The 12500-nt window shown below is 45.6% G+C and overlaps 1 protein-coding gene across 5 annotated transcripts in view; it reads right to left on the bottom strand.

Annotated features, from left to right (window-relative positions):
• LOC133443678 (pleckstrin homology domain-containing family A member 7-like) overlaps positions 1-12500 on the bottom strand; it is a 191696-nt gene that overhangs the window by 168556 nt on the left and 10640 nt on the right. Inside the window, exon 1 of one of the 5 annotated variants that reach the window (XM_061720811.1) lies at positions 11466-11668. The exons of 3 other annotated variants lie outside the window; for them this stretch is intronic. In XM_061720811.1, coding sequence (XP_061576795.1) covers positions 11466-11653 — 188 coding nt within the window. In that variant the 5' untranslated portion in view covers positions 11654-11668. Of the gene's footprint in view, positions 1-1147; positions 1742-11465; positions 11669-12500 lie in introns of those variants that run through there. One more of the 5 variants, XM_061720813.1, reaches the window with a different exon arrangement.

Below are 12500 nucleotides of genomic sequence, written 5' to 3' on the forward strand. Positions count from 1 at the left end.
GTGCGCCGCCGAGAACGCGCACGCAGCGTCATGTGACGTCACATCCGCAGGACAGCGCGGGAAATTCAGCCCCACAATTGCAGCACATTTTGCAGCAACAGCCTGTTCAAGGCAAAGGAGAGATTCGCTAGAGGGGTCATTTGTTTTGGTTTGGAACGCTTCATCTGACATTATTACTAGAAAACTTAAAACGTATACGAATTTTTTTCATAAATCCTGCCTCAAGCTCCTTTAATCACTTTTCCAACTGTTGCTCTGCTTACTGCCCCCTATCGGTCACCGCCGGTACGACGCGCTCTCCTCACGTACTACGTGAGCGACGTTGCGGACCTGAACGCAAGCACCAACAGCAAGTATTTATTTATGTTCATGTTCTGGATCTCTGGAAAGCGTCTAGAGACAACATCTGTTGTATTAGACGCTATACAAATAAAATCGAATTGAAGGATGATTGAAGCAGGGCCGCCGCAAGGGGTGTGCAAACCGTGCGACCGCACAGGGCCTCGCGCTATGGGCCGTTTTTTTTTTTTTTTTTTTTCCCTTATAAATATCAACAGTCACATTCCATTACAGACCTATGTGTACTAGTCTGTGCATATCAATAAATATATGTGCAATGATGCACGTGTCTGTTGTTCAATACCACTGATCAGACCAAGCGCAGACACAAGCTGCTCTGATCCAGACGGTGGAGTTGGAACAAACTGTCACACAATGTCGAGAGAACGAGACAGATTCAGGAAATTTCTATCAGGGGATGAAAAAAGAGAAAAACTAAAGAAAATGGAAGAGTTTAATGCCTCTCTGAAAGGCTCGTTTGATAAATTTGTTACAAAAATCACCGATCCGACCGGGTCTCAAGCAGCCGTGGGGCCCCGCGTCAAGGCAAGACATGATGATGAGGCAGGGGAAGGTATCCAGTATTTTGATAATTGGAGAGTTAAAATTGCGCATATAGACACCCGATCCGACCTGAAAAACCCAAAAATTTCACGGGCCCCCTCTGCCATTTCGCACAGGGCCTCGCAAATCTCCCAGGCGGCTCTGGATTGAAGGAACTATCTACTGAGAGCCCCGTCCCAGGTCCAGAGGCCCCGCCCCCATCACCCCAGGCTCCGCCCCCAGGAGCTGCTCAGGTGACACGTACCTGCAGGGGAGGTGGTAGAAGGGGAACCCGGAGTCCGGGACGTGGCTGCAGAACCCCGAGTGGTGCCACATCCTGGTCCCCGGGCCGGCGAGGCGGGTCGGTCCTGGAACGGTACCGGGTCGGTCCTGGAACGGTACCGGGTCGGTCCTGGAACGGTACCGGGTCGGTCCTGGAACGGTACCGGGACGGTTCCCGGGACGGCGGGCTGCAGGAACGGCGTAGAGCTGCTGCTGCTGCGGCGGCGGCCGGGCTCCTACTGAGGCGGCGAGGCGGCGTGAATCATCCTGGTGATGAGGAGGTGGAGGGGCGAGCGAGGGGCGAGCGAGGGGCGAGCGAGCCCACGCAGGTGAGTCAGGGCTCAGACACCTGGGAGCCTCTTTGCCGCCGGTGGCGCCGCGGCGCTGCCCCAGGTGAGGCGTGACATCACGGCAGATGTGTGTGAGGTCAGCAGAGCCCCCGGGGACCAATCATGCGTCTGGGACGGCGTCCGCGCTGCCGGGTCCCCCCCGAACTTCCTCCGTGGTTGCCGTGACGACGTCAGAGTCCAGCGCACCCCCCCCTGCTGCTCCTCGCTGCTCCTCTCGTCCGAAGCAGCCGGCGCCGGCGTCTCGGCAGGTCTGCAGCTTCACCGAGGCAGCGGCGAGCGAGCGAGGGAGAGGGAGAGCGAGGGAGAGAGAGAGGGAGAGAGAGAGGGAGAGAGAGAGGAAGGGAGGGAGGTAGAGGGGCGTAGAGGGGGGGCTCAGCCGAGCCGCATTCCTCTTCCCGCCTCCTGCACGCCGCTGCCCTCCAGAGAGAGAGAGAGAGAGAGAGAGACGGAGGACGACACCGACGGGGAATCAGACGGGATTCTGGGTCGTCTCAGACCCCCCCCCCACCTGTTAACCCACCGCCTGCAGGGAACAACATCAGCAACCGTCTCAGAAAAACAACCTGCTTCTCGGTTGAAAGACCTGATGTCATTTTTATATTTAGAGGAAACTAAATACGGTATTAGAGGTTGCTCTGATAAGTTTTCTCATATTTGGGAACCTATTCTTTCTTTTGTTGACTCTTTGGCATCCTTGGAAGATTAATTTAATCTGATTTAATTTAATTACAGGGAAGTATGATATTGCTAACCATGTCTAATTTTTTTATGTCAGTTTATTTTAATTTAATTTATTTTAATCTTTATTTATTTATCTTATTTTGTTTTTTTAATTTATTTTTATTTTTTAATTTTCTTGTTGTTGCTGTTTTGCATGTCCTGTATTTTATTTTATTACTTTATTTTTCCTATTATTGTCTTGAGTCAGAGTTTGATTGGTAATTGGTAATTTACTTTGGGACCTGTTTATAATTACATATTTTGCAGTGTGTGTGTTTTGGGGGGTTTATGTTAAGTTTTGTGTCATTATTTTTTTTTTTATTTTTTTTTTATTTATTTTTTTTTTTTTTGTTGTGTGTGTGGTAAAATATAAAACGGGGTATTCTGTCGAACCCTTTAAAAGAAATGTTTATTGTGTAATATAATTTACATGGACTACCCAATAAAGAAACATGTTTAAAAAAAAAAAAAACAACCTGCTGCAAATGAAGCTGGAAACGAAGACGACTCAGTTTTACAAGCCAGATCCAGACCTGCAGGTCCTCTACAGACCACTAGGGTCCAGATCCAGACCTGCAGGTCCTCTACAGACCACTAGGGTCCAGATCCAGACCTGCAGGTCCTCTACAGACCACTAGGGTCCAGATCCAGACCTGCAGGTCCTCTACAGACCACTAGGGTCCAGATCCAGACCTGCAGGTCCTCTACAGACCACTAGGGTCCAGATCCAGACCTGCAGGTCCTCTACAGACCACTAGGGTCCAGGTCCAGACCTGCAGGTTCCTGCTGAAGGTGGAACTACAAGCTGATCAACCAGAACCAGGTTCTTCGTCCTCATAATGTTTATTTTCTATTTTTTGCATCTTTGTTCAAAAAAGGAAACTCGATTAAAAACAAGTCTGAGGCTGAACTTGTGTAAAATAATATGTTTGTTAGGGCCTTGGCTTTTGTTTTTTTTTTTTCCCTTTATTTTTTCATGTTTTGTTTCCTCAGGAGTTACTCTCGCAGCTCGGTTGTGAGATTTGTAGAATTTCTTTTTCCTTTACACACAATCGAGCCCAACTGTGCTTTGTTCCCTTTTTTTGTGAGTGTTTTTTTTATTTATTTTTTTATTTTTTTATTTTTATTTTTACGATTATTTTTATTTCATCTACTGCTATCTATTCTTTTTTTGTGTAAAAAAAATAAAAAAATGATTATATGTCTAAAAATTTTGCAATTGAAAATTATTTGTTCAATAAAAATATTTGAAAATAATATGTTTGTTAGGTAGAACTGTCTTTTACAACTTTTATAAACACATTGACCTAATAATGCGGTGGGCGGGGCCAGCAGTCACATGACACCTGTTGATCTGCTGAGGAGAGAGAGGAAGGAAGAGGAGAAGCAGGTGGGAGGAAGCAGGAAAGGAGAGAGAGGAAAAAAGAGAGGAAGGTCTGGGGGGGTCTCTCTCTCTCTCTCTCTCCCTCTCTCTCCATCTCTCTCTCTCTCTCTCTCGCTTTATTTCCTGGTAAAAATCCCCAAACGTCATCACAACCGAGGTGTGTGTGTGTGTGTGCGTGCGTGCGTGCGTGCGTGCGTGCGTGCGTGCGTGCGTGCGTGCGTGCGTGCGTGCGTGCGTGCGTGCGTGCGTGCGTGCGTGCGTGCGTGCGTGCGTGCGTGCGTGCGTGCGTGCGTGCGGCCCGGAGGCCTCTCATCTTTCAAGTCAGAATGTGACGCAACAATTACAGAACATCTTTATATTCTGGGAGGTTCAGAGTTTAAAAGAAGAAAAGAGAAAAGAGCTTTTCCTCCTGCAGATCTACGTCTTCTAGATCTAGATTATATAGATCTACATCTTCTAGATCTAGAAGATGTAGATGTAGAATATATAGATCTAGAAGATATAGATCTACATCTTCTAAATCTAGAAGATGTAGATCTAGAAGATGTAGATGTAGAATATATAGATCTAGATTATATAGATCTACATCTTCTAAATCTAGATGATCCAGATCTTCTAGATCTAGATCTACATCTTCGAAATCTAGATGATCTAGACCAGGGGTCGGCAACCTGCGGCTCTAGAGCCGCATGCGGCACTTTCTTTATTTTCTCTTTTTCTCTCTTTTTTTCCTTTTTTTTCTTATTTTTTTCTTCTTTTTTCCCTTTTTTCTTCCTTTTTCCTTTCCTTTTTAATCTCAACATTTCCACTTTTTTCTCGCCATTTCAACTTTTTTCTCGACATTTTGACTTTTTTTCTCGACATTTCGATTTTTTTCTCAACATTTCGACTTTTTTCTCGACATTTCGCCATTTGCCTTCATTCTAAGGCTGATACAAGACTTTTCAGTTTTTGCGGCTCCAGACATATTTGTTTTTTGTGTTTTTGGTCCAATACGGCTCTTTCAACATTTTGGGTTGCCGACCCCTGATCTAGATCATCTAGATCTAGATCTACATCTTCTAGATGTAGAAGATCTAGTTGATCTAGATCTGACGGAGCAGCATCCTCGACCCTGAACAAGCAGGAGGAAGAAGAACGTCTCGTCAGTGGGACGGTGATCTAACGACCTGTCCCCCCGTCTCCCCCGACTGTCAAGCCACGACAATCCTAACATATTGATGATAAAATAAATAAATAAATAAAAACAACCAACATGTGTGAGTAGGGTGAACGGTGTTATTCCAGAGATCCAGATCCAGATCGGGGGTGGTGGGGGTGTTGGTTCGGTTCTGGACCGGGGGAAGTGGCAGTAACAGGGCGTTTGACCAAGTTACATTTAAGACGTTTTAATATCATTTACAAACAAATTTAAGACCAAATAGACAGTCACTAAGAAATCCAGCACAAAAATAATATGATGAAATAATGAAGAAACCAGCCCGAATCAAACATTCTCTATGTTAAAACTGTAAATCGTTAAATGCAGAATAAATTTAGTCATAAGCAAATGAAGCTTCACAACACCACAGGCTCAGGCTCCGAACAAAGACTACAATTAAATTGAGTAGATTAAAGCAAATATAATATCAGTGAGTTTATTGTGTAAGTTTCTACTTTTCTCTGCCATAATGGAAACTTTTTTGTTTATAATTTTTCCTAAATGTTTAGTAAAAACCAGGAAAAAGCAGCCCAGATTTTATCAACCCGCCCAGTCCTGTATTTGGTCTGAAACCCGTTGTAAAAAAAGACCTCAGACAGCTCTCTCTGCACCTCCTGGTTACGTTGCTGCCAGTTACGTTGCCACGGAGACGGAGACACTGAGGATGTTTCTGAACTGAAGCTGGTCTGGGTGGGGGGGAATGACCCCAGGGGGGAACAGTTTCTGGAGAGGATCGCAGAGGCAGGAAGAGGGAGATCTAGGGATGACTGTATGACTGATTCTTAAATATTCCATGTTTAATCAGTAAGAATCATAATATGATGATGATAATAATAATAATAATAATAATAATAATAATAATAATAATAATAAATCATCATCATCATTTAATCATCATTATAATCATGATAATAATAATAAAAGTAATTATCTTCATCATCATAATAATAAAAATCATATTATCATAATAATTATGATTATAATTAAAGCTGCAAGCAGCGATGAACGGGACCTCGCACGTAGAATTTCCACCAATTGAGGTTGAAGACTCAAAACCAAGTCCGATGACACCACCCACGACTCTTTATGTCAAACCATTCAAAACTTATGGCAGAATCACATATCGGCCAATCAGCTACTAGTATCACTTCCTGTTTAGCATTGAAGTTTGACGCGGCAAAAAATGGCCGACTTCCTGTTGGGTTTCGGCCATGGCGCCAAGAGACTTTTCTTTAAGTTGCAACATGATACAGGTGTGTACCGATTTTCGTGCATCTACATCAAACCGTATCGTGGGGCTTGAGGTACAAAGTTTTCTAGGGGGCGCTGTTGAGACATTAGGCCACGCCCCCTTTTTGACACTATTAGAATACGTAATTTTTCGCCACATGGGACGTGCGTGCCAAGTTTCACAACTTTTCGAGTAAGTTATGCGCCTCAAAAACGCAATTGTTTTCGGATAAAATAAGAATAATAACAATCTTTGCGATTTCAATAGGGCTTCGCACAAGCCTTGCTGGTGCTCGGTCCCTAATTAGCGTGAAAAGGCCTACATCATCCAACCTGAATCTCTGGTACCTCTGGAGCCACAGGCCCGTCTGGATCCTTCCCAGACCAGACCAGACCAGACCAAACCAGAACGGACCAGAACAGACCAGAACAGAACAAACCAGAACAGAACAAAACAGAGCGCCAGTGCGGGTGGCGGTGGCTGCGGTGCCGTGCAGGCTCTGGAGCCGCCAGCCTGCCGCGGGACCTTTTAAATCAACGCAGAGCCTACGCCGTAGGGTACGATTGATTGATTAAAAAAAAATAAAAAATCAAGAAAGAAAAGAGCAAAAAACATAAAATAAATGCAGCCTCAACAGGGCACAAGCCAGTGTCCTATTAGTGCCGGTCCCAGGCCCGGGTAAATGCAGAGGGAAGTGTCAGGAAGGTCAATTGGGTTAGCATACCGGTACTGTTGGTCAAAGAAGGAGAAGATAGATGAACTGATATGATGATAGCATAGTTTTCTATGCATTTCGGGGGTTTGGCACCCCCAAATTTTTTCGCCGCAGGCAACGTCCCCCACCCTGCATTTCAGTCTGCCCACTAGGGATGGGCGGTATAGACTAAAACATTTATTTATTATTCTGGTATTTATCCCGATAATGATAAAAATGATGATAAAAAAAATACCAATTCTACTCCACCTTTGTAAATATAAATCTATCTCTCTCTCAGATCCACCATGTTTGTTACACAAAAACCTCATCAACAGGAATTTATCTTTCTTTCTTTCTTTCTTTCTTTCTTTCTTTCTTTCTTTCTTTCTTTCTTTCTTTCTTTCTTTCTTTCTTTCTTTCTTTCTTTCTTTCTTTCTTTCTTTCTTTCTTTCTTTCTTTCTTTCTTTCTTTCTTTCTTTCAGGCTCATTTCCTTCCTTCCTTCCTTCCTTCCTTCCTTCCTTCCTTCCTTCCTTCCTTCCTTCCTTCCTTCCTTCCTTCCTTCCTTCCTTCCTTCCTTCCTTCCTTCCTTCCTTCCTTCCTTCCTTCCTTCCTTCCTTCCTTCCTTCCTTCCTTCCTTCCTTCCTTCCTTCCTTCCTTCCTTCCTTCCTTCCTTCAATCAGTTTTACACAAAAACCTCATCAACAGGAATTTATCATTTTTACCGTGAGATACAAATTCTTACCGTGGGGAATTTTTTTGACGGTTTATCGTGAACGGTAAAATATCGCCCATTCCTACTGCCCACCTTAGTGGCCGTCACTAAATCCGGCCCTGGAACGGACCAGAACAGCTGGCTCCAAAAGAGACTCAGCCACGTAGCGGGTTTTAGGTCGGGGACCCAGCACCGGTACCGGTACCGGTCTAGTGGGGACCCGAGTCCTGAGAACTCCTGAGGAACCGGGGCAGCGATACGGCAGGGCTAATAAATAAAAACTGGTGGGTCCCCAGACAGGAGCCCTGCGGTCCCTCAGCTACTACAATCCCCGTTTCCATGGTGACGCTCCATCCCAGACCACACGGTTAACATCAGGCCCAAGTCGTGTCCCTGAAGGTTTCCACGGTAACCGTTGTCCTCGCGGCTCCCTCAGCTGTTGGTGAGTCAGGGGTCAGAGGTCGCCGGCTGAAACGCTGAAATATGAAAATCCTGCTAATGTTTCACGGAATGTTGCTAATCTTTTAAGACGTTTATTCAGAGATTTGTGAACAACATGGTGATCCACTAGAGTCCAGATCCAGACCTGCAGGTCCTCTACAGACCACTAGGGTCCAGATCCAGACCTGCAGGTCCTCTACAGACCACTAGGATCCAGATCCAGACCTGCAGGTCCTCTACAGACCACTAGGGTCCAGATCCAGACCTGCAGGTCCTCTACAGACCACTAGAGTCCAGATCCAGACCTGCAGGTCCTCTACAGACCACTAGGGTCCAGATCCAGACCTGCAGGTCCTCTACAGACCACTAGGATCCAGATCCAGACCTGCAGGTCCTCTACAGACCACTAGGGTCCAGATCCAGACCTGCAGGTCCTCTACAGACCACTAGGGTCCAGATCCAGACCTGCAGGTCCTCTACAGACCACTAGGGTCCAGATCCAGACCTGCAGGTCCTCTACAGACCACTAGGGTCCAGATCCAGACCTGCAGGTCCTCTACAGACCACTAGGGTCCAGATCCAGACCTGCAGGTCCTCTACAGACCACTAGGGTCCAGATCCAGACCTGCAGGTCCTCTACAGACCACTAGGGTCCAGATCCAGACCTGCAGGTCCTCTACAGACCACTAGGGTCCAGATCCAGACCTGCAGGTCCTCTACAGACCACTAGGGTCCAGATCCAGACCTGCATCCAGTCTTTCTACATTCATATAAGTTTCATTTAACTTAAATACAGACGGATGCAGCTGCTGCTCGCTCGGTAATAACAGCTAGAGCCTGATTTATGTTTCCGTGTTACACCTACGCAGGGCATACGGCGTAGGCTATGCCGTCGATTTAATGCGGAACCATAAATCAGGCCTACCGTTAACCACAATACATGAATAACCATGGCAGCCAAATTCAAGCTGGACATAAATACGGCATAACATTTGCAAAGAAAACTAATCCTTATGAGAAGGTGCTTTGTGTGTCAGTTAGGCTCCACTTTAGCATTCCCGACATTAGTTTAGACCCCGTCCACACGTAGCCGGGTATTTTTAAAAACAAATATTTCCCTCCTCCGTTTATAAAAAAATTTGCATCCACACGTAACCGAAGATCTGCGTTTTCGACCACTTCATAAGCATTCTAACCTGTAGATCATCTGCAGCTCCCGGGGAAGCTGCACCTCCGCGGCTCTGCGGGCTCCGCGGCTCCGCGGCTCCGCGGCTCCGCGTCTCTGCGGGCTCTGCGGAGCCGCGGGCCCTACGGTGTAGGGTACGGCGGAGCCTCTGTGTCGGTGTAACGCAGTAAGTGGTGGTCAAGAGCAGAGACCATTTATTTAATAAATAGCTTGGAGAACAGATGCTGGATCATCTAGTAGGCTAAACAAAAGGCGCACGTCAGAGCAGATTTGTTGTTGTTTTGGCGCATAATGTGACGTTCGAAAACGCAAATCTCCGGTTATGTGTGTCCACACGCATCTACATAAACGGAGTTTTCAAAAATCTTCACTTTGCCCGGAGTTTTTTTAAACCTTCGTTTATTTGCGTTTTCGTGTGGATGACAGGTCCAAACGTAGGAAAATATCTCCGGTTTAGCAGATATCCGCAAATATATCCGGCTACGTGTGGACGGGGTCTTAGTCTTTCAGACAAACTTTCTACTGCCGTTAAACTTTTGCTCTACAGACCACTAGGGTCTGGATAAACTTTTCCTATGAAGAACTGGACCTCCTGTACCGGTACCAGCTTCTCAAAATCACAAAAACTCTTTTCAGAAAACGCTGAAAAATGTAAATTCAGATCAGAACGCAGCTCCAGAACCAGAACCAGAACGGGGACATCTCTCACGTCACATAAACCCGCCGCCCGCTCCGACCCGGGAAGCTCCATCACGTACGACGAGGACACGATGGGCTGTGATCCCTGTGACCGGGCAAAACCATCCAGAACCTGGACCTGGGTCAGAGCGAGAGACATGACCCGACGTTAGAGCCTCGTTTGGGTTGGGTCGGACAGAAACACAGATCCGGGCGGGTACGAGATGTTTCATCCTGGTCAAGCGGGTCATCCCAGGTACTCCACCATCCAGCAGCTAGTAGGTCCACTTTCCTGGTTCTGGAGGAGTTCTCGTCCTCCGGATTTACAAAACATTACAAAACAAAACAAAACATTCTTAAGAAAAAAAATCTTCTTAAGTGTCATTTTTTTAAGTTCAGTCTTAAGAAGAAAAAAGAGAAGAAGTCATATTCTCCAAAAACGTTCTAAGTATTTTCTCAACTTTCTTCTTAAGTTTCTTCTTAAGTTTCTTCTTAAGAAAAAACTTAAGAATAAATGGTATTCTTGAAATAAAAGTTCTCAAATTTGTTCTTGACTTTTTTATTAAAGGAGCATGAGGCTCCTTTTAAGAAATGAGACTCTCTAGCGCCACCCTTCACCACGACGGCCGTTGGGGGTACTGCAGCCAACAGTGAAGCCGGCACGGGAGAACGGGGAGAACGTGCATGCAGCGTCATGTGACGTCACATCCACAGGACAGTCAGGGAAATTCGGGACCGAATTGCAGCACATTTTGCAGCACACAGTCTGTTCAAGACAACGGAGAGATACACTAGAGGGCTCATTCTTTTTGGTTTGGAACGCTTCATCTGACATTATTACTAGAAAACTTAAAACGTATACGCATTTTTTTCATAAATCCTGCCACAATCCTGCCTCATGCTCTTTAAGTATTTTCTCAACTTTCTTCTTAAGTTTCTTCTTAAGAAAAAACTTCTTGAAATATTCTTGAAATAAAAGTTCTCAAATTTGTTCTCGACTTTTTACTTAACTTTAAGACAACCTTGACCTTGTCTTAAAATTTCTTCTGTGAAAAGGTAATGATAATAATAATAATAATAATAATAATAATAATAATAATAATAATAATAATAATAATAATAATAATAAGCCTCTATCACCTTTTTCAACACATTTTAGACAAGTTTAGACTAGTAGGTCATAGTTTGAGGATATACTTTGTAATTAATTACACAAAGAGCCTGTTAACTGTTTTTTAGCATGTTAGTTAGCGTGGTAGTTAATTATTATTCATTTTCCCCAATAGTATTTTTTTTTGCACATTAATCTCATCCACCATAACCTTGAAAAGTTCCTGCATCTCTTTTTCTCCTTCTCCATGTTTAGTGAGTGACTGACGGTTAAGACCAAACTACCTGTATATATATATATATATATATATATATATATATATATATATATCTATATATAAAAATAAAAATAAAAATAAGAATAAAAATAAGAAATTCGTAAAAAATGACAGTTCTTAAGACGGTTCTTAAGAAAATATTGAGGAATTTCACTTAAGAACTTTCTTATGAACTTCTTAATTTTAGATCTTAAGACATTTCTTAAGATGGTTCTTAAGAACATTTTGGTGAATCCGGCCCCTGGTCCGCCCAGGGGGGGAGGTCCGGATCCAGGGAGCGCTCCAGAACCAGACCCGAGGACGGGAACTTACCTGGTGAGGTCCCAGGTGGAGAACTCGTGGTCGGTCCGGCCCGTGTGAGGGGCCCGGCCCGTGTGAGGGGCCCGGCCCGTGTGAGGGGCCCGGCCCGTGTGAGGGGCCCGGGTCCAGACGTGGCGCTGGATGGAGACCAGCTCGTGTCCGGAACCCCCGACCGGGTCGCGGCTGAAGCAGGCGCCCATCCCCCCCCTACAGGTGGCGGTCGGAGGTTCTGCTCATCGGTCCGGCTCGGTCCGGGTCGGTCTGTTGCTCTAACGGACCTCTCCCTGCAGGCCCCGCCCCCCCGGGCTGCTGGCCCCGCCCCCTCACTGACAGAAGCATCCCTGTCTCTCTCTCTCTCTCTCTCTCTCCGTCAATCCCTCCTTTGTCCTCCGGAGCACAGAAGGAGGTCCAGACCGTGGTCCCGGACCCGGGCCAGGACCGGGCCGAGACCAGCCCGTCCCACGGGCCGCGGGTGTGAAGGTCATGTGACCCGACTCATGTTTGCATGTTTGCAGCCGTGGGTTCAATGGATCACGTTTCCATCCTCGTAACCGCGGCAACGACTCCGAGGAGGGAAACCTCTGATGTCATGGCGACGGTTCTGATCCGTCACGGCGAGGGTTCTGATCAGAATCAGAATCAGAATCATCTTTATTGGTTTCCAGGTTCGAACATTGTCCAACAAGGAAATAGAGAAAAGAGTTTTCCACTCGCTGTTTTAATTCCCAATTTCGATTTTCAAACACATCAATGAAATCGGATAACGGATAATGTTTTTTTATTATCAAAACAAAAGATGGGAAACGGATTATATCTCTATTTTTATTTTGCCATTTCAAAACAAAAAACGGATGGCCGTGAAGTCCACGGACCCTGCAGACACCTGTGATGACATCACACAGGAGTTGGCCAGCTCTTCCTCGACAGTCTCGTGTTCCTGGAGGCGTTGACGCCTGAACCGAAGGTGAGAGGAGGAAATGATTAACATTTAAAAGTTAATCATTTCCTCCTCCTCTATTGATTCTCCTGAAGAAGAGTCATGAGGGG

This window comes from Cololabis saira, chromosome 5, assembly GCF_033807715.1.
Source record: "Cololabis saira isolate AMF1-May2022 chromosome 5, fColSai1.1, whole genome shotgun sequence".
Taxonomy (NCBI): domain Eukaryota; kingdom Metazoa; phylum Chordata; class Actinopteri; order Beloniformes; family Belonidae; genus Cololabis; species Cololabis saira.